General features: G+C 41.1%; 1 protein-coding gene across 4 annotated transcripts in view; it reads right to left on the minus strand.

Annotated features, from left to right (window-relative positions):
* Positions 1-21,330, minus strand: part of NMT2 (N-myristoyltransferase 2) — a 73,291-nt gene that overhangs the window by 7,170 nt on the left and 44,791 nt on the right. For all 4 annotated transcript variants that reach the window (XM_074984803.1, XM_074984802.1, XM_074984801.1 and 1 more), the window contains 2 exons: positions 9,338-9,508; positions 6,317-6,484 (listed from right to left, as the gene is read on the minus strand). In XM_074984803.1, the coding sequence (XP_074840904.1) occupies positions 6,317-6,484; positions 9,338-9,508 (339 nt within the window). The remainder of the gene's footprint in view (positions 1-6,316; positions 6,485-9,337; positions 9,509-21,330) is intronic.

The raw sequence follows: 21,330 nt of genomic DNA on the forward strand, positions 1-21,330 counted from the left end.
GTACAATACCTCATATGATTAAAGATATTAGCATGGTAATGATACCTAGTTAGTCCTTTTGTTGCCATTAATGTCTGAGTTGCTTTTCTGACTATATACACAAAGTAAAATATTAAGCAACTGGACATGCTACTGGAGACTTTAGTTTTAGTTTGAAGTAAATTAAGGCACTCTACTTGCATATAAATCTATGGAACAGTTTACTTTAACAAGACACTGTTTTTCTGCATGCGTTCAATTCACAAAAGCAAGTTTACACACTTTGTGCATTAAATGTGCCACTGGATCTCAGCAGAAAGATATATTTGCATATTTCACAGGTTATTACTGCTCTCTACAAATGACCATACTACATAATGCTCAATACCTATCCACAGCTTTTTTCCTCTTTTCTTTTGATGTTTGCAATTTGAACAGGGCACTAATTAAAACCAGACCATCTGTTCTTTGTACAGTATATGTAAGTTCTGGTTAAATTTCAACTTCACTTTTCACCTCAGCGCATCGTATTTTGTTCTGTTTTCAAAGGTTGTATTTACACTAGAAGCATCCATCAACAGACGTTACTGTTGACAGGGAAATCTCAACAGAACCTCTGTCAACAGATTGCATCTACACACAACTTGCTCTGTCGACAGAAACTGACAGACTGCACTGCCCTCTGGTGCCAGAAAGCAGAATGGCAGTGTTGCAAAGAGGGCTGCCTGGCAACTGGAAGTCCCCTCTGTCCACAGAAGCAACGAGGGGTCCTGTGGCACCTTATAGACTAACAGAAATGTATGAGCACAGGTTCATTCAGCTGCACATCTATCAATGTAGTATATGCCATCATGTGCCAGCAGTGCCCCTCTGCTATATACATTGGACAAACTGGACAGTTCCTACAGAAAAGAATAAATGCACACAAGTCGGATATCAGAAATGGCAATGTACAAAAGCCTGTAGGAGAGCACTTCAATCTCTCAGGACACACAGTAAGGCTGGGTCTACACGTGCCCCTTCCTTTCGAAAGGGGCATGTTAATGAGCAGGTTCGAAATATGCTAATGAGGCGCTGCAATGAATATGCAGCGCCTCATTAGCATAATGGCGGCCACGGTGATTCGAAAGTGCGGCTTTTCGAATCATGCGCCACCCGTGGAGACGGGACCTTCTGAAAGGACCCGTCCCAGTTTTCGAAAGCCCTTCTTCCAATCACGGATAGGAAGAACGGCTTTCGAAAACTGGGGGGGGTCCTTTCGGAAGGTCCCATCTCCACGGATGGCGCATGATTCGAAAAGCTGCACTTTCGAATCGCTGTTGCCGCCATTATGCAAATGAGGCACTGCATATTCATTGCAGCGCCTCATTAGCATCTTTCGAACCTGCTCATTAACATGCCCCTTTCGAAAGGAAGGGGCATGTGTAGACCCAGCCTAATAGATTTAAAAGTAGCTATCCTACAGCAAAAAAATTTTAAAACCAGACTCCAAAGAGAAACTGCTGAGCTGCATTTCATCTGCAAATTTGACACCCTGAGCTCAGGATTAAACAAAGACAGTGAATGGCTAGCTAAATACAAAAGCAGTTTCTCCTCTCTTGGTGTTCACACCTCCAGATCAACTGCTGGTAGTAGGCCTCACCCTCCCTGACTGAGTTAACCTTGTTATCTTCAGCCTTGCTCTGGCCTGCCTACTTATACCTGCCTCTGCAAATTTCCACTACCTGCATCTGACGAAGTGGGTCTTTGCCCACGAAAGCTTATGTTCATACATTTCTGTTAGTCTATAAGGTGCCACAGGATCTCTCATTGCTTTTGCAGATCCAGACTAACACAGTTACCCCTCTGATACTTTCTGTCCACAGAAGTGTCTGTACTGCACTTTTGTCAACAGTACTCTGTCCAGAGATTGTTATGCCTCAAATTTTTGGGGGATAATACTGTCGAGGCAAATGCAGAGTTCTGTTGAGAATTTGTCAACAGAATGCTTTAAGCATGCAGACGCTCCCTGAGTTATGTCGACAGAAGGGGCCTACGGGATCCACCTCACTAAAAGAGGAAAGAGCATCTTTGTGGGCAGGCTTGCAAACCTAGTGAGGAGGGCTTTAAACTAGGTTTGCTGGGGGAAGGTGACAAGCCCGGAGGTAAGTAGGGAAGGAGGAGGGAACAATCAAGTGGGTTTCCTGGGTGAAGAGGAGAAAGTGGGCCAATCGGCCCCTTCTCTAAGATGCTTGTACGCTAATGCCAGAAGCCTGGGGAACAAACAGGAAGAATTAGAGGCCCTGGCACAGTCACACAAGTATGAGGTGGTTGGAATAACACAGACTTGGTGGGATGATTCACATAATTGGAGCACGGTCATGGAAGGTTATAAATTGTTTAGGAAGGACAAACAGGAGAAAAGGAAGAGAAGTTGCGCTCTGTGTGAGGGAGCAGTATGATTGCTCACAGCTCCAGTATGAGGAAGGAGAAAATCCAGTTGAGTGTCTTTGGGTTAAGCTTAGAGGTGGAAGTAATAGAGGTGATGTTGCAGTTGGTGTCTGTTATAGGCCGCCAGATCAGAGAGAGGAGATAGATGAGGCTTTCTTCAGGCAGCTTAGTGAAGCTTCCAAATCGCAGGCCCTGGTTGTCATGGGAGACTTTAATCATCCAGACATTTGTTGGGAGACCAATACATCAGCACACAGACAATCCAGGAAGTTTTTGGAGACAATTGGGGATAACTTCTTGGTACAAGTGCTGAAGGAACTGACCAGGGGCCGTGCGCAACTTGACCTGTTGCTCGCAAACAGGGAAGAACTAGTAGCAGAAATAGAAGTGGGGGTGGGGGGAAACTGGGCTGCAGCGACCATGAGATCGTAGATTTCAGGATCTGGACGAAAGGAAGAAGGATGAGCAGTAACATACAGACCCTTGATTTCAGAAGAGCAGACTGTGACTCCCTAAGAGACTGGATGAGCAGGATCCCTTGGGAAAACAAAGATGAACTGGAAAAGAGTTGAAGAGAATTGGAAGTATTTTAAAGAAGTCTTACTGAAGGCACAGGAACAAATAATCCTGCTGCGTAGTAAGAAACGCAAACATGGTAGGCAACTAGCTTGGCTTAACAGGGAAATCCTTAGCTTAAATTCAGAAAGGATGCATATGAGAAATGAGGACAGTTGACTAAGGAGAAGTATAAACATATGGCTGGAGAATGCTGGGCAGTAATCAGGAAAGCGAAAGCACAACTGGAACTGCAGCTGGCAAGGGATGTGAAAAGTAACAAGAAGGGTTTCTACACGCATGTGAACAATAAACAGGTTATCAGAGAAGGTGTGGGGCCATTACTGGATGAGGGAGGTAACCTAGTGACAGATGATGCAGGAAAAATTGAAGTACTCAATGCTTTTTTTGCCTCAGTCTTCACAGACAAAGTCAACTTCCCAATGACGGTCCAAGACAATGCCGTACGGGAAGATGGAGGGCAGCCATCTGTGGGGAAAGAACAAGTTCTGAGCTATCTAGAAAAACTAGATGTGCACAAGTTCATGGGTCTGGATTTAATGCACCCCAGGGTACTGAGGGAATTGGCAGAGTAACCTTTGGCCATTATCTTTGAAGACTCTTGGAGATCGGGGGGAGATACCGGATGACTGGAAGAAGGCAAATGTAGTGCCCATCTTTAAAAGAGGAAAGAAGGATAATCCAGGGAACTATAGACCCATCAGCCTTACCTCAATCCCTGGGAAAATAATGGAGGGAATCCTCAAGGAATCCATGTTGAAGCACTTGGAAGAGGGGAAGTGATCAAAAGCAGCCAACATGGATTCACCGGGGCAAGTCCCGCCTGACCAATCTGATTAGCTTCTATGATGAGGTAACAAGCTCTGTGGACATGAGGAAGTCAGCAAGGCTTTTGATATGGTCTCCCACAACATTTTTGTCCATAAGTTAAGGAAATATGGATTGGATCCTTGAACTATAAGATGGATAGAAAGCTGGCTTGATGGTCGGGCCCAACGGGTAGTGGTCAATGGCTCAATATCTGGATGGCAGTCTGTTTCAAGTGGAGTACCGCAAGGCTCGGTTCTGTGGCTGGTGTTATTCAACATCTTTATTAATGACCTCGATGAAGAACTGGGTTGCACCGTCAGCAAGTTTGCGGATGACACAAAACTACGGGGAGAGGTAGATTCGTTGGAGGGTAGAGAGAGAATCCAGAGGGACCTGGATAAATTGGAGGACTGGGCCAAAAGAAATCTGATGTGGTTCAGTAAGGAGAAGTGTAGAGTCCTGCACCTGGGGTGGAAGTATCCCAAACATTGTTACAGGCTGGGGATCGACTGGCTCAGCAGCAGTACGATGGAAAGGGACCTAGGGGTTATGGCGGATGAAAGACTGCATATGAGTAAACAGTGTGTCCTTGTAGCCAAGAAAGCTAATGGCATACTGGGGTGCATTAGGAGGAGCATTTCGAGCAGATCTAGACAAGTAGTTATTGCTCTTTATTCGGCACCGGTGAGGCCACATCTGGAATATTGTGTCCAGTTTTGGGCCCCCCAGTATAAAAAGGATGTGGATTTGCTGGAGCAGGTTCAGTGAAGGGCAACAAAAATGATTAAGGGTCTGGAGCACAAAACCTATGAGGATAGGCTGAGGGATTTGGGCTTGTTTAGTTTACAGAAGAGAAGACTTAGAGGCGATTTAATAGCAGCCTTCAACTTCCTGAAGGGGAGCTCTAAAAAGAAGGGTGAGAAACTGTTCTCAGTGGTGTCACATGGCAGAACAAGGAGTAATGGTCAGAAGTTGAAGAGGGAAAGATATTAGGAAAAACTTCTTTACCAGGCGGGTGGTGAAGCATTGGAATGCGTTGCCTAGAGAGGTGGTGGATTCTCTATCCCTTGAGGTTTTTAAGTCCCAGCTGGACAAGGTCCTGGCTGGGATGACTTAGTAGGGGTTGATCCTGCTTGAAGCAGGGGGCTGGACTAGATGACCTCCTGAGGTCCCTTCCAGCCCTATGATTCTGTGATAAGTCAGGGAGCGTCTGCATGCTTAAAGCATTCTGTCAACAGATTCTTGACAGAACTCTGCATTTGCCTCGACAGCATTATCTGTCAAAAAATTGAGACACAGCAGACTGTTGACAGATGGGCAGTGTAAACACTTCTGTTGACAGAGAGGACTTCTAGTTGCTGTGTAGCCCTCTTTGCAGAGCTGCCATTCTGCTTTCTGGCACCAGAGGGCAGTGTAGTCTGGCAGGTCTCAGTCGACAGCCCAAGTTGTGTGTAGATGCAATCTGTTGACAGAACCTCTGTCAACAGATTTCCCTGTCGACAGTGACTTCCGTTGACAATGCTTCTAGTGTAGACATAGCCAAAAACCTCATACATGGAGAAAGAGCAAAAATACTACATATTGGTTTCGGTTCACATGGCTGATTTGTATTCTATATTACTAAATTGCTCATCTTTTTAAAAACTGAAGTAAATATATGAGGTATTGATTCTGTAGATATACTTCACCCTTTACATTTACATCTATCACTTGCAAATATTTTACAAGGCTAATGGACAACGTCTTGCACTTTCAGTGCTAGATGTTACTGAATCCATGATAGTACATTAAAATTTACTACTGAACCCTTTATTTATGTCTTCCCCTCCTTCTTCCACAAACGGCATCATTAATGTTGTTTTTTTCTGTGTGAAAAGCATGTTTAAAAATTAGAATTTAAAAATACATTTTGAACATTTCACGTATTTCTTTGCTCCCATATTCAAAACCACCTTCACAATTTTAAAAAACAAAAATTGTTTATTATTAGTTGTAATTTCAACTAATTCCCAATACAAAATAAACACTTCCATTTTACTAAACGAATCCAAAACTAATTTATTTTTGCAAACCTAGATAAACTGTCCAAGTCCGTCAATGAGTCACCATTTTAATTTACCTGTGCTTTCTTCTAACATTGAACATTCGGTGCTTACTGTAAATTTGGACATTACGGGCCCGATTTTGAAGAGTATGCTCCAGATGCTTTGCACAGTTCTACCAACACAAGATAGATTCAAACTGTGCGTTTCAGTTATCACATTACCAAACAGGGTAATAAAGCACTTGTTTTGAACTTACTGTTATTATTCAAGTGCAGGCTTATGGAAATTTTTCCTTCTAAATCTTGGGCTGCTCAAAGTGGACAGAAAAGTATGTATGTATATTTTAAGTTCTACAAGTGCATTAAAATTTTTTTTTAAAGTAGAAGAAAATGTGTTATACATTAAATATTTGCTTTCTTTTTTAAAATTACTATATTTTTTCTAAGAAAAGTAGACAGGGAAAATAAGTTACTTACCAATTTAGCTATAATGAGTGCATCATTCATTAGATCTAAGAGAGGAGTCTCTGTATGAATATTGTAGAAGGAATAAGCAGCTTTGAGGCTTTTATGAACAGGGTGGTGCATGACTGTTGAAGGTAACGTGTAGAAACTCAGGAAATCAGTTAAAATACCATTTGAACTCTGGGAAAGAAAAGAAGTCATCAGATTGTAATTAACTGGTTACAGCTTTAGCCATCCTTTGGGAAATTACAAATACTAACTGCTAGAGGCCTACTTTCAGGTGGGCATAGCTATCAGCACCAGGTCAGACAGTGAATTTATCACAACTTCAAAAATTCTCTTGGTTATAATCAGACACACACAATTTGTGCCCTCGAAAATCTCATTTAATAAAGGCAGGACAGGAGGAGTCCTCAAGTGGTCCTCTACTCCATCCCACTATGCTAAAGCCAGGCTGAACCAAGTGTACCTAGACCTTCCCTGACAGATGTTTGTCTAATCTCTTCTTAAAAACCTTCAATGATAGGGATTCCATAACCTTTCTTGGTAATCTCTTCCAGTACTTAACTATCCTTGTAGTTTTAGTAATATCTAACCCAAATATTATCTGCTGCAAATAGAGATAATTACTTCTTGTCCTACTTTCCTATGAACAACTGATCACTGTCCTCTTTTTTTAACAGCCCTTCATATATCTGTTCCCTCCCTCTCTGCCTCCCAATTCATCTTTTCTCAAGATTTTCCCCACTCTTTGGAAAAGGACACTAATTTTTCATGGAAAACAACATGTACCATATTTAGATCAGCTCTAGTGATTCCCATTGAAGAAGTATATCAATAGAAAGATAGCTCAAAAGAGCACCTGAAGCGTGATAGGAGGGAAATCCTTTTTAAGAACTTCTGATATAAAGTTCAAATATGAAATATGAGAATATCTTCAATACATAGTAATTCCAAATGAAACTGTAACCCATTTCAACACCACAGTTCTAATCAGTTACATCAATCACAACGGTCTAACAGTACATGTTGGTACATAAAAATGCTGAATTTCTGCTTTTCACATTCTAATTTTCCCTCTTGATTTTTTCAATTAATTAAGATAAGGGGAATTCAGGATTTTTTTTTTAAATGTCTCCTACTGATTGTGAACTCTTGCGCTTGGTTCAATGCAAGATATTTTTTACATTTGTACAGTAAGTACTTGACTTCTGGTAAATTAATAAAACAAAAATGGAATCCATCAAATCTGGAAAACCAATTAATTTCTACATGCTGAGCTCTGTATCAGAGAAATGAATTAATTTTGGAACTTAAGAAAACACTACCATGAACTCTGCATGTTCATCATTAAGGGTGCTAGAAATTTTAATTCACTGATTATAAGCTTTATTAAAACCTCCCCTTTCATTTTAGTACCAACATTTTGAATTTAGAATAAATCAAAGACCTTGGCAATTTGTGCTTTTAGGAGAGCCTTCTTAATATGTAATTACAATTTAAGTTGTCTTTAGTTTCTTTCATCCTAGAAAGATTTCTAAACACTAACAAACAAGTTTAATATAGAGACTAGCAGTTTTCAATAAGGCTTAGGTTCCTAAGGTGCATGGATCATTTTGAAAATTTTACCCACAAATAATAGCATCAAGAGTTGTGACCTTTATTTGATTACCAGATTGCATTTGAAACATATTTATCAGGGTCTAGGACTTGTCATATAAACAGGTGCACCTGAAATAAGTTTAGCACAACAGAAATTTTGTGCTAGCCTACTGTGGAGCTCCTATTTCACCTCTGAAGGAATGACATCAGACCCCAATCAGCTCTCCACTTACTCATCTCAAGCATTTTAGCAGCTTCCTTCTTTCAAAGAAAGTAGATTCAAACATTAATACTTATGACGCTTTTCTCCCCAAAAAGAGCGATAAAAAGAAAAGATTTTTTAAACATGTTGAGTGCCCCCAACATGGTCATCACTTTCAGAATTCTTATTTAAACAACCTGTTATATTACCCTGTAGTCTGTACAGCTTCCAAAAATAAGTGTTTTCCTACTGCGCAATTACAATATTGGAATACATAACAATGTTTATTGTTCGTCGTTTACTATAAAGAAGCAAATTAAGAAACTATGATGTCAAGCTCCACAAACGCTACAAGGCAAAGTTAAATACAGATCATGGCTCTGAATGCACTAAAAAGCACAGTGTTTCGCATGGTAATTATTTTGAAACTATCAGAACCTTAATGTCAATGGCTACGTCTACACGTGAAGCCTACATCAAAATAGCTTATTTCGATGAATAACGTCTACATGTCCTCCAGGGCTGGCAATGTCGATGTTCAACTTCGACGTTGTGCGGCACCACATTGAAATAGGCGCTGCGAGGGAACGTCTACACGCCAAAGTAGCACACATCGAAATAAGGGTGCCAGGCACACCTGCAGACAGGGTCACAGGGCGGACTCAACAGCAAGCCGCTCCCTTAAAGGTCCCCTCCCAGACACAGTTGCACTAAACAACTAAAGATACACAGAGCTGACAACTGGTTGCAGACCCTGTGCCTGCAGCATGGATCCCCAGCTGCCGCAACAGCAGCCAGAAGCCCTGGGCTAAGGGCTGCTGCCCACGGTGACCATAGAGCCCCGCAGGGGCTGGAGAGAGAGCATCTCTCAACCCCCCAGCTGATGGCCGCCATGGAGGACCCGGCAATTTCGACGTTGCGGGACGCGGATCGTCTACACGGTCCCTACTTCGACATTGAACGTTGAAGTAGGGCGCTATTCCGATCCCCTCATGAGGTTAGGGACTTCGACGTCTGGCCGCCTAACGTCGAAGTTAACTTCGAAATAGCGCCCGACGCGTGTAGCCGCGACGGGCGCTATTTCGAAGTTAGTGCCTCTACTTTGAAGTAACGTGCACGTGTAGACACAGCTAATATATTGTTACCATTGACATACCTATGTAATATCACTAGGGAAACAAGATGGAGTTTACATATACCTCATTTACATTGTTAATCAATGATTTTACCTCAACTACAAAGGTGTCAATAATATGATCCTGAGGCAGGAACCAGTGGGCTACCTCTTCTTCATCCATTACAGGAGCAAGATTAAATTGCTTCAAGTAACTGTTGATTAATTCTTGCACTGCTTTAACATCTTTTTGTTCCATTGGTCTCAAACCTGAAGTCTTTGTGGCCTTGTTATAATAAAAAGGAAAAATAAGATGTTGAAAGGAGGAATTTAATTACAAAAGATGTGAAAGCAGGTTACAGAGCAGCATGCATTCCATTTACTACAGAATATTCATTATCAGCCTACTTGCGCGTTCTAATTCATTACACCACTTTATGAACTGCCTTCAGTCTATATTCCCTACCTTCTAATTACTTTCTTCTGAAGTAGTTTAATTTTTACGTATCATTATCAGTACTACTTCAATTAGCCAGGGAATCAACACTGTTGCCAAGAGTCTAACCTTAAAAACTGTGTTTTCCTTTTAAAGTTTGATCATTATTTCTTTTCTTCTGAATTATTTAGGGCTCAGAAAAACCCTGACCAAAAGACAAAAATATGTTCGATATCAACTAAAACTCATTCTCTCATGTGTGTTTATATTTGGCAAGCAAACATTGGACATGAAAATTTCAAGCTACATCTACATCTCTAAACTAGCTTGATGTCTAACATCTATTAGCAGAAAATGTTTATGTCTGGATAAGAAAGCCCTTCTTAATTTATGTAAATTCATTCTGGAACTACTCACCTGAAATATACTTTAGAAAATAAGATATTTTACAGAGAGATTATAGACAATGGAGAATTATATTTCTAATGCATTGTAATTAATATTTAGATATGTTGAAAGCAACTGAATTTTACCTTCCCCAACAAATATTTATTTATATATTACTTATTTATTGAATAGTTTTTCAATAAACAAAAGGTTCATTTTCTTATAGAGCTTATCTGCTTCATCATTCAGTGAAGCAAAACAGCAGTCATGTAGCACTTTCAAGACTAACACCACGATTTATTAGGTGATGAGCTTTCATTGGATACACCCACTTCATCAGACCTATAGTATTTCAAGTCCAGGACTTAGTTATATATAGCAGAGAGGTCCAGAAAAAAAAATTGCAATAAAAACTGACCAATGAAATACATGGAAATGAAGGATGGGGGTGAAATCAATTTGTTTAACATCTTAGTCATTTTCTTGGTAATACGGCAAGGTCAAATACAGTAGGGCCCAATTTTCTCTCTGGCTCTGACTGCTTTGTCCAATTCCAGCAAAGGGAGACAAAAGCTGTCAGAAAACTGGCTTAAAGGATCCCTGATGATGCCCCTTGTGACAGATAGATAACTGAGTGGTGCAGAACAAATGCCCATACAGGGAGTGTGTCTTGTGTGGAAGAAAGCCCGGCTGGGGCATCCTTATATCCTAGAAATCCTTAGGCGTCAGAATAGCATGATGCTGTCTATATATGCTGGGAACTGTCCAGCGTACAGACAACTCCAGAACTAAGGAACACAACTATTGGCTTAAAGCCATTTGCCTTCTGCCTCAGACCAAGCTGCTCTGAGTGTATCCCAAAAGAGGCAGCTCTAGCTCAGGATTTTGATCTCCTAGAAGGATCAGGCAGAAGAAGATATGGAAAGAAATATCTGAAAACAGATGGCAAATTATGTTCCTTTTAGTATATTTTTCCCTAGTTTGTCATCTTAAAAGTCCCCTAATTAAGTAACTATGTACTTGGAAAGTGAAAAATACCCAAGAAGCTTTTTGTTCAGGGCAACTTTTTGTCAGTATAATCACAATATTTGTATAGGATTTCAAACAAATCTTCACATAGACAGACAAAAAAGAAATCAAGAGATGTGTTGCTAACCAGAGAATCATAGGGCTGGAAGGGATCTTGAGAGGTCACCTAGTCTAGCTCCCTGACCTGGTGGCAGGACCAAGCACCATATAGAACATTCTAGACAGGTGTTTGCCTAAATTGCTCTTAAACATCTTCAATGATGGAGATTCCACAATCTCTCTAGGCAATTTATTCCAGTGCTTAACAGTTAGGAAGTTTTCACTAATGCCCAGACAAAGCCCCCCTTGCTGAAATTTAAGCCTATTGCTTCTTGTCCTATCCTTAGGAGTTAAGGGGAATTCTCTTCCTCCCTCCTACTGGTAACAACCTTTCACATGCCTGAAAAAGAAAATAGCAGAAATGTAGCACTTTAAAGACTAACAAAATTATTTATTTGGTGATGAGCTTCGTGGGAGAGACCCACTTCATCAGATACCACAATACGCATCACTGATGGCCACAATGACACCACTCTCTACATGCCTCCAGCTTCCATCCAGCACACACTGCTACATGATCCTTCCTTTATAGTCAAGCCCTTAGATACAATTGCATCTGCTTTGATCCTACTGACAGAGACCAAAGACTTCAAGACCTCTAACAAGAAGGTTTTAAACTTAATTACCCACCAGGAGAAATTAAAAACAAACAAACAGATTGACAGGGCCAGATGAATACCCAGAAACCAGCTACTTCAAGATAGATTCTAGAAGATCAACAACGGAACACCACTTATCACCTATAGCCCTCAACTCAAACCCCTGCAACGCATCATTAAAAACCTACAGCCGATTCTAGATCATGACGCTATGCTCCAGAAGGCCCTAGGTGACAGGCCTGTCCTCTCCTGTAGGCAAACTCCTAACCTAAGAAAGATTCTCACTAACAATCACAGTATTACACCACAGTAATACTAATCCTGGAACTTTTCTTTGCAACAAACTCTGCTACCAACTTTGTCCACATATTTATGCTGGGAATACATCACTGTACCTAACCATGTTAGTTAGAAGATCAAAGGCACACACTTGTGCATCTCGAGCAACATATATGCCATTATGTGCCAACAATGCCCTGCCACTACGTACATTGCAGAGACTGGGCAAAACCTTCAACAGAGAAAACATGGACATAGAGAGGACATTAGGAATCTCAATACACATAAGCTGGTCAGTGAACACTTCAATGGAGTGAGCCATTCTCTTAAAGACCTAGGAATCTGTGTCCTAGAACAAAGAGAATTTAAAAACAGACTACAGAGAGAAATTGGTGAAATGGAATTTGTATTCAAATTAGACACATTAACGTGGTATGAACAGAGACACCAACTACCTCACACATGAAAAGGACCGCTTCCCTTCCTTTGATATTTGTAATTATCTCAGGCAGGACACTTAACATCCCCCATCACTTTGCCACCTAATTTAGTCCTATGTCCTTGATTTGTCAGTTTTTATTGCAATTTTTTGGGTCCTCTGTACTTATAAATGTCAGTCTGTATTGGAAATGAGATTGATGTGATGAAGTGGGTCTGTCTCATGAAAGCTCATCACCAAATAAACCATTTTGTTAAAGTGCTACATTTCTGCTGCTTTGTTTTGTTGGAGTACAGACCAACCCAGCTACCTCTCTGTTACTATGCTTGAAAACAGTTATGTCCTTGTGATGTTGTACCCCATATTCTTTATGGAAATATGCTTATGAATAGGAATATGACATAAAATGAATATGTTTTATGCAAAATACTTAATATAACATGGCATTTAAAAAGTTATAGTCTGTTGAAGGTGTGTGTTCCATTTCTTTGCATTTACCATTTCTGTATCGGATGTTGGATACATGAAGTATAAACAGAGTTTACTAATCTAGAGGTGTTAAGTGAAGGCCATTAGTATTACTCAAGGGAGTTTAATGGCCTGGTACTTGGGACAATGACCGGTGAACAGTCTTGTTCTGCCTGTAATATGGTTTGTCCTGCCAAGGCATGTGGCCATTTTGAATGCTGTACTTTTCCAAAGAAGGTGAACAAAAGTTTCATGCAAGCAAAGGATTCCTGCCTTAGGCATTATGTACATATAGGCTGGAAAGCAAATAATTGGGGCTGCTGCCACACACCAGTAGGACCCTGTTTACCATCTAAGATGTCTGCTGTAATCTCCTGGAACTGAAAATTAAGAAGGCCAAATTTGGAGGCTTGCCAGCCTGTGAGAAAAGATGATTAAAACTAATTAGGGCAAGAAATTGCATGTAACACGTTTCTTTGAGCATTAGCCTCAGTTGGTATGTTTTGTTTTATTTTGTTTAGTAACTAATCTGATCTCTCTGCTATTACATGCAGCCACTTCTTCTTCTTGGACTGAGCTGTCAATCAATGGAGCACATCTTCTCTGATGCCCTGGTGAGCAACTAAACCAATTCTTGACTGGCAGAGCTGATTACAGATATCACATAAAAATGCCAGCTGCAGACGTACATTCTTTTTTGGATCCTACACTTTTCCTGTAGTGCCTGGATACACTGACTCAAAACAATTAAGAGCCTGTACAATGGTTTTCCGCCAGGGCAATCCGTCCTGAACTAGAGTTTACAGATCATTTGAGATATGCTGTGTGACTTCATGTTGGCCTTTAAGATGTCTTTATAGTGTTTATACTGATTACCAATAGAGCGCTTTCCATGAGCAAGATGGCCAAAGAAGACCTTCTTTGCTATCCATTTATTATCCATCTTTATAACATGACCAATCCAGCAAAACTGTTCATAAGCATTGCTTACATTACCATGACACCACACAGCTCAAGAACTTGCATGTTAGGAATTTTGTTCCATGAGTGCATATGGAACTGATCGAGTTTCAAAACATGGCAGCAATATATTGTCCATGAATCTGAGCCATACAGCATGATATTCAGGACAACTGCCTGAAACAGCTAGCTTGGTATGGAATTTAATACCAAGGTCATTCCATTGGATTTTGGTGAATTTTCCAAAGGCAGCACTGGCTTTAGCTAATTGAGCAGATATGTCATGATCCACATCTATGCTACAGGACAGAATGGTTCCGAGGTAGCAGAACTTGTCAGCAGCATTAACGATTGTACCAGCAGCAGTGATCACTGCTGGGCTCTTTCCAAACAGGCTGAGGCATAACTTCTGCCTTCTTGAGGCTCACTGTGAGTCCAAAGCAGCGAGCAAAAGCAACAAAGTGAACAAAAAGCTTCTATGCATCCTTCACAGTACGAGCCAACAAATAGGTGGTCACGACAGTTGTATTAACCACTTTAGTGCGAGCTTGAAGTCTCTGAAGATTTAAAATGTTCCCACCTGTTTGGAACTGAATAGGTATGCCCAACATGCAGTCCTTAAAAGCAACTAGCAGCATCATTGAAAAGCAGATGTTGAACAGGAGAGGAGCAAGTGATTCATGTTGGCTTTGTACCATTTGATATTTTAAAAGGTGCTTACGTCTTTCTGTTGTTAAGGATGTGACCAACCATGCCATCATGAAAAGACCGAAAAACGATGATAAATTTTTCAGGACAGCCAATTCAGCTGAGTATTTTCCAGAGTGCGTTTCTCTTGACCATGCTGAACACCTTGTCAAGTCAATGAAAATCACATATAGTTCCTGATATTGCTCTCTACATCTCTCTTGTATCTGTCTGGCTGTAAATATTGTATCAGCAGTGCCTCGACCGGCACAAAACCCATACTAGCTTTCAGGAATAATGTCATTTTTGAACACATAGTGGAAGCTGGTTGTAAAGGATGTGGGCCAGGACCTTACCAGCTACAGAGAATAGAGAGATGCCTCGACGGTCATCACAACACGCACGGTCACCTTTTCTCTTATATATGTGTGCAATAAGGACATCTTTGAAGTCTGGGGGAGATTAGCTCCTTCTTCCAAATGGTACTAAATAAATAGGTTGGACAGTACATAAACTGGTTACCATGAGCTTTATAAATTTCTGAGTGAATTGCACCGCCAGGTGCCTTTCCAGATTTCATCTGTTTAACAGCTCATCAAGAGTTGGTAGTATGACCAGCTATAAATCATGAGCCCATTGAGGAATTTCTCCTGTCAAAAGTTAAGGCCTGGTTCAATATTTTGTGAAAACGTGCACTCAGAAGTCCAGGATTTTAGCGCTATCTGTGATCAAAGTGAGGCCATCAGCAGAGCACACTGGTGTGCAGTCAGCAATGTGTGGCTCAAACTGCCTTCAACCCATCATAGAATGCTTTAAAATCATGTCTATCAGCTGGATCTTAGAGTTTAACTACCTGATATTTCCACCAGCCCTCTTTCATTTGCCGTAATCTGACTTGTACCTCCTGCTTAGCTTGAATACATGCTGATTTCCTGAAGGCACTCTCTTTATTGTTGATCCAAGCCAGGTTTGTTACATGCATCTTATCAAGGAGCACTTGGACATCTCTGTTCTTGTTGTCAAACCAATCCCTATGCCTGCGTTTTTAGAAACCAAGGGTCTCAACAGCAGTTCTGTACGTTGTTTCTTTGATGTTGATGCAATCATCCTCAATAATGGGTGACCATTCTGGACCTTAATTGCTGATGACTAAGGAAGCATCAAGACTGCGTTGAAACAGTGCTTGTGTCTCAGGTATTTCAAGTTTACTACCTGCAATCACTTAAATCCTACCTTTTGTGCTTCACATAATCCTGGAGGTGAATGCCTGGCTGTGAAAATGGCATCGCCAGGAGGTCTTTGGCTTCCTTGACCATGGGATGGTTTTCCAAAAAGAACTGCTAAGCAGAGATGGGTTCACCTTTTGGGGAAGGGGAAGACCATTTTTGGATGCAGACTGGCTAACCTAGTGAGGAGGGCCTTTAACTAGGTTTGACAGTGGCAGGTGACCAAAGCCCACACGTAAGATTACAACAGACCTGGGAGTGGGCTGGACATGGGACTGAACATGGGCTATAATAATAAAGAAAAAAGAGGGATGTGGCAGAACTGGTAGGCAAAAATCAAATCAGTATCTTAGATGCCTATATACAAATGCAAGAGCTATGGGTAAGTACTCAGGAAGAATTCAAAGTCCTAATCAATAAACACAGCTATGACATAGTTGGTATCACAGAGACTTGGTGGGATAATACTCACAATTGGAATATTGGTACAGAAGGGTACAGCTTACTCAGGAAGGATAGGGAGGGTAAACAGGGAGGAGGTGTTGCCTTGTACATTAAACATATACACACCTAGAGTGAGGTGAGATGGACATAGGAGATGGAAGCATTGAGAGTCTCTGGGTCAGGTTAAAAGAGGCAAAAAAAACCAAGGGTGATGTTATGCTAGGGGTCTAATACAGACCACCTGCCCAAGTGGAAGAGGTAGATGAGGCTTTTTCTAACCAACTAAGAAAATCATCCACAGCACAGGATTTGGTGGTAACTGGGGACTTAAACTATCCGGGCATATGTTGGGAAACTAACTCAGCAAGGCACAGACTATCCAATGGGTTCTTGGGAGTACATTGATGGACAAAATTTTATTTCAGAAGGTGGAAAAGAGCTACTGGTAGAGAAGCGGTTGTAGACTTGATTTTAACAAATTAGGGAGGAATTGGTTGAGAATTTGAAAGTGGAAGGCAGCCTGGGAGAAAGTGACCATGAAATCATCCAGTTCATGATTTTAAGGAGTGGTAGCAAAATAGAGACAATGGATTTCAGGAAGGCAGATTTTGGCAAACTCAGAGAACTTGTAGATTAGGTCCCATGGGAAGCAAAATTGAAAGGAAGAACAGCTGAAGAGAGTTGGCAATTTTTCAAAGAGACATTATTAAGGGCCTAAAAAACAACCTGTTCCACTGTGTAGGAAATAGAGAAAGCATGGCAAAAGACCGCCTTGGCTTAACCAGGAGATCTCGCATCATCTCAAAAAACAAAAATAAAAAAATGGAAACTAGGACAAATTACAAAGGATGAATATAAGCAAACAATACAGATATGCAGGGACAAGATTAGAAAGGCAAAGGCACAAAATGAGCACAAACTAGCTGGAGACACAAAGGGTAACAAGAAGTCATTCTGTAACTATATTACAAGTAAGGGGAAGACCACAGACAGGGTAGGCCTACTGCTCAGTGAGGAGGGAGAAACAATATTAGAAAACTTGGATGTGGCAGAAGTGCTTAATGACTTCTTTGTTTTGGTCTTCACCAAAATGTACAATAAAAGACTGCCTAACATAATTAATGATAGTGAGAAGGGAATAAGTTTAGAAGATAAAATGGAAAAAGAACAAGTTAAAAATTACTTAGAAAAGTTAGATGTCTGCAAGTCACCAGGGCCTGATGAACTGCATTCTAGAATACTCAAGAAGATGACAGAGGAAGTATCTGAGCCTTTAGCTATCATCTTTGAAAAGTCCTGGAAGTCCAGGGAGATTCGAGAAGACTGAAAAAGGGCAAACATAGTGCCCATCTATAAAAAGGGGAATAAGAGCAACCCACGGAATTACAGATAAGTCAGTTTAACTTCTGTCCCAGGAAAGTAATTCAGGAATTCATCTGCAAACATCTGGAAGAACATAAGGTGATAGGTAATAGTCAGCAGGGATTTGTAAAGGACAAATCATGCCAAACAAATCTGATAGCTTTCTTTGATAAGATAACAAGTTTTGTGGATAAGGGAGAAGTGGTAGATGTGGTATACCTAGATTTTAGTAAGGCATTTGATACAGGCTCACACGATCATCTTATCAATAAACTGGATAAATACAACTTAGCTTAGGCTACTATAAGGTGGGTGAATAACTGGCTGAATAATCATTCTCAGAGGGTAGTTATTAATGGTTCACAATCATGATGAACGGGCATAACAAGTGGAGTTCTGCAGGAGTCTGTTTTGGGGCCGGTTCTGTTCAATATCTTCATCAACAATTTAGATACTGGCATAAAGAGTACACTCAGTAAATCTGCAGATGATACAAAGCTGGGAGGGATTGCAACTGCTTTGGAGAATAGGGTCAGAATTCAAAATGATTTGGACAAACTGGAGAGATGGGTTGAGGTAACCAGGATGAAGTTTAAAAAGGACAAAATGGAAAGGACTCCATTTAGGAAGGAATAATCAGTTTCACATATACTCAATAGGAAGCGACTATCTAGCAAGGAGTACTGACGAAAGGGATTTAGGGGTCATATGGGACCACAAGCTAAATATGAGTGAACAGTGTGATGCTGTGGCGAAAAAAAGCAAACTTGATTCTGGGATGCATAAACAGGAATGTTATGAGCAAGACATAAGAAGCCATTCTTCCGCTCTACTCTGCACTGATTAGGCCTTATTCGTCTTGTGTCCAGTTTTGGGCACCACATTTCAAGAGGGATGTGGAGAAACTGAAGAAGGCCCAGAGAAGAGCAACAAGAATGATTAAAGGTCTAGAGAACATGAGTTATGAGGAAAGACTGAAAAAACTGGGCTTGTTTAGTTTAGAAAAGAGAAAACAGAGGGGACAGAGAGCAGTTTACAAGTACCTAAAAGAGTGTTACAAGAAGAAGGGAGAAAAAATGTTCTTCTTGGCCTTTGGAGATAGGAAAAGAAGCAATGGGCTTAGACTACAGCAAGGGAGATTTATGTTGGACATTAGGAAAAGCTTCCTAATCACCAGAGTGGTTAAACACTGGAATAAATTGCCCATAAATTGCCCATGGAGGTTGTGGAATCTCCATCACTGGAGATATTTAAGAGCAGGTTAGACAGACATTCATCAGGGATGGTCTAGATGGTACTTGGTTTAGCCATGAGGGCAGGGGACTGGATTCAAGGACCTCTCAAAGTCCCTTCTAGTTCTAGTGTTGTATGATTAATAAACCCAGGGTAAATAATTGTTACCTAGGGAGGGAAAGAACTGTGCATCTCTCTCATTAATAAAAAAGGGAAAAGAATTTATGAGCTTGCTCTGTTTACAACTTTATACAGATTAAGAAATTTTTCTGGGGTTCTGGTCCTCTTAGGGCTGTGAACTTAGGTGATGTGTCAATTCCCTGTGATTGAGCCTTCTCACAGCTGAACTGATCTCATTGTCTGTGTTGCTCTTTTGTGGACTGTGATCCCAGACTCTGTGCCACAGCTGGAGAAGACTGGAAAACCTGCCTAACCAGGACAGAGTGAGGGGGCACCCCAGAGAGCAGGCAGAGAGCTCAGAGGTATTTCAGCACATCAAATGGAAGTCTCAAGGAGATCTTTGTGACCGAATCTGTCACAGTCCCTTCCTTTGTTCTGCATAGTAAACAGACTCATTTGTTTCCCAATCTTCCCTCATACATCATGTTTTCTAGGCCTTTAAATCATTTTTGTTGCTCTTCACAGAACTTTCTCCAGTTTGTTCACATCCTTCCCGAAATGTGGTGCCTAGAAGTGGACATAAAATTCTCCAACTGAAGCCTAATCAGTGTAGAGCAGAGAATTAATTCTCATGTCTTGCTTATGACACTCCTGCTAATACAGGCTTTGTCTACACTTACATTCCTCTCTCGAAAGTGGCTTGCAAACGAGGGAAATCGAAAAGCAAATGGTGAAGATTTACGTATGTGGTGCCTCATTTGCATATTCTCCTTCAGAAAGAGCTTCTTTTGAAAGGAAAAAAAAAAAAACAGCCTAGACACAGATCTTTCGAAAGTAAATGCCACCTTTGAAAGAAGCCGCCTTTCTGAAACAAAATAGGAAGAAGGATTCTTTCAAAGATGGCGTTCACTTTCAAAAGATCTAAATATACACTGCTTTTTTTCTTCCACAAGAAGCTCTTCTGAAAGGAGAATATGCAAATGAGGCACCATATATTTAAAGCTGCACCTCATTTGCATTTTTGATTTCCCTCATTTGCATGCCTCTTTAAAAAGAGGAATGAAAGTTTAGACACAGTCACAGGGTGGCCAACACATGGCCCACGGGCCAGAATCTGTCCCCCCGAGCCTTTTCATCCAGCCCGCGGAGCCAGCAGCAGCACCATTTTGAAAGCTAGCTAGGCACATCTGAGACGCATGTGGCTCTTTAAAGAGACATCTGCAGCTCTGGAGGCTGCCACTGGTCACTCCATCTCCAGCTCTCTGCCCTGCTGCGGCTGAAATAATGGAACTTAATTTAATTGGTTTAACGGCCTGCAGGAGGGTTCCAGCTGTTAAACCAATTACATTGAATTCCATTATTGCAGCACAGCAGAGTGGAGAGCCACATTCTAATACGTGGGGGAGGGGAATGTGGGGCTGGGGGAAGCCATGCAGCCACAGTGAGGAAGAGACAGCAGCTTGGTGAAGGCGTAGTGGAGGGCAGCAGCACATGGAGCTCTTGTGTGAGGTAAATTAATCCTGGGTTTGGGGCTGCAAGGGTTTAAGCCTGAGGGTGGTGGAAGGCAGTTTGGGCTGTGAGGGGTTAAGGCTAGAGACAGGGAGATGGTTTGGGGATGAGGGGGGTTAAACCTGGAGTCTGGCTGGGTGGGTTTGTGGCTGAGAGGGATTAAGATGGGCAACTGAGGCGGGGGTGTCTATTCTGTGTTTGGCCCCCAGGACATATAAAATATTGCCACGTGGCCCCGATGAAAAAAAGGTTGGCCACCCCTTGCTAATATAACGCAGAATGATGTTCACTTTTTGGCAACAGTGTTATGACAGTGTTGACTTCTATTTAGCTTGTGGCCCACTATGACCCCTAGATTCCTTTCCTCAGTACTCCTTCACAGGCAGTCACTTCTCGTGTTGTATTGGTGAAATTCATTATTTCGTCCTAAATGGAGTACTCTGCATTTGTCCTTACTAATTTCATCCTGTTTACTTCAGATCATTTCTCCAGTTTGTTCAGATCATTTTGAATTTTAATACTATCCTCTAAAAACAGCGTTTCTTAATCTTTGAGACTATGAAGCACCAAGCAATTATATTTTTATGCAGAACATCTATGAAAATTTTCTTAAAAAACTGCTAGACCAAAAAACAAAACAAAACCCAAACAGCAACATAAACAGCAAAAACAAAAGGAAGGAATTTTATCAGGTATGACAACAGCGAAGAACTGACATTGTATCTGGTTTTAATAATGGAAAATATAAATCATCAGTGTATGATATCAAAAAAGTGTCAGATGCTTGTAGCACACCTGCAAATTGTTCACACAGTACCAGTGTTCCAGGGA

Source organism: Carettochelys insculpta, chromosome 2, assembly GCF_033958435.1.
Source record: "Carettochelys insculpta isolate YL-2023 chromosome 2, ASM3395843v1, whole genome shotgun sequence".
Classification (NCBI taxonomy): domain Eukaryota; kingdom Metazoa; phylum Chordata; order Testudines; family Carettochelyidae; genus Carettochelys; species Carettochelys insculpta.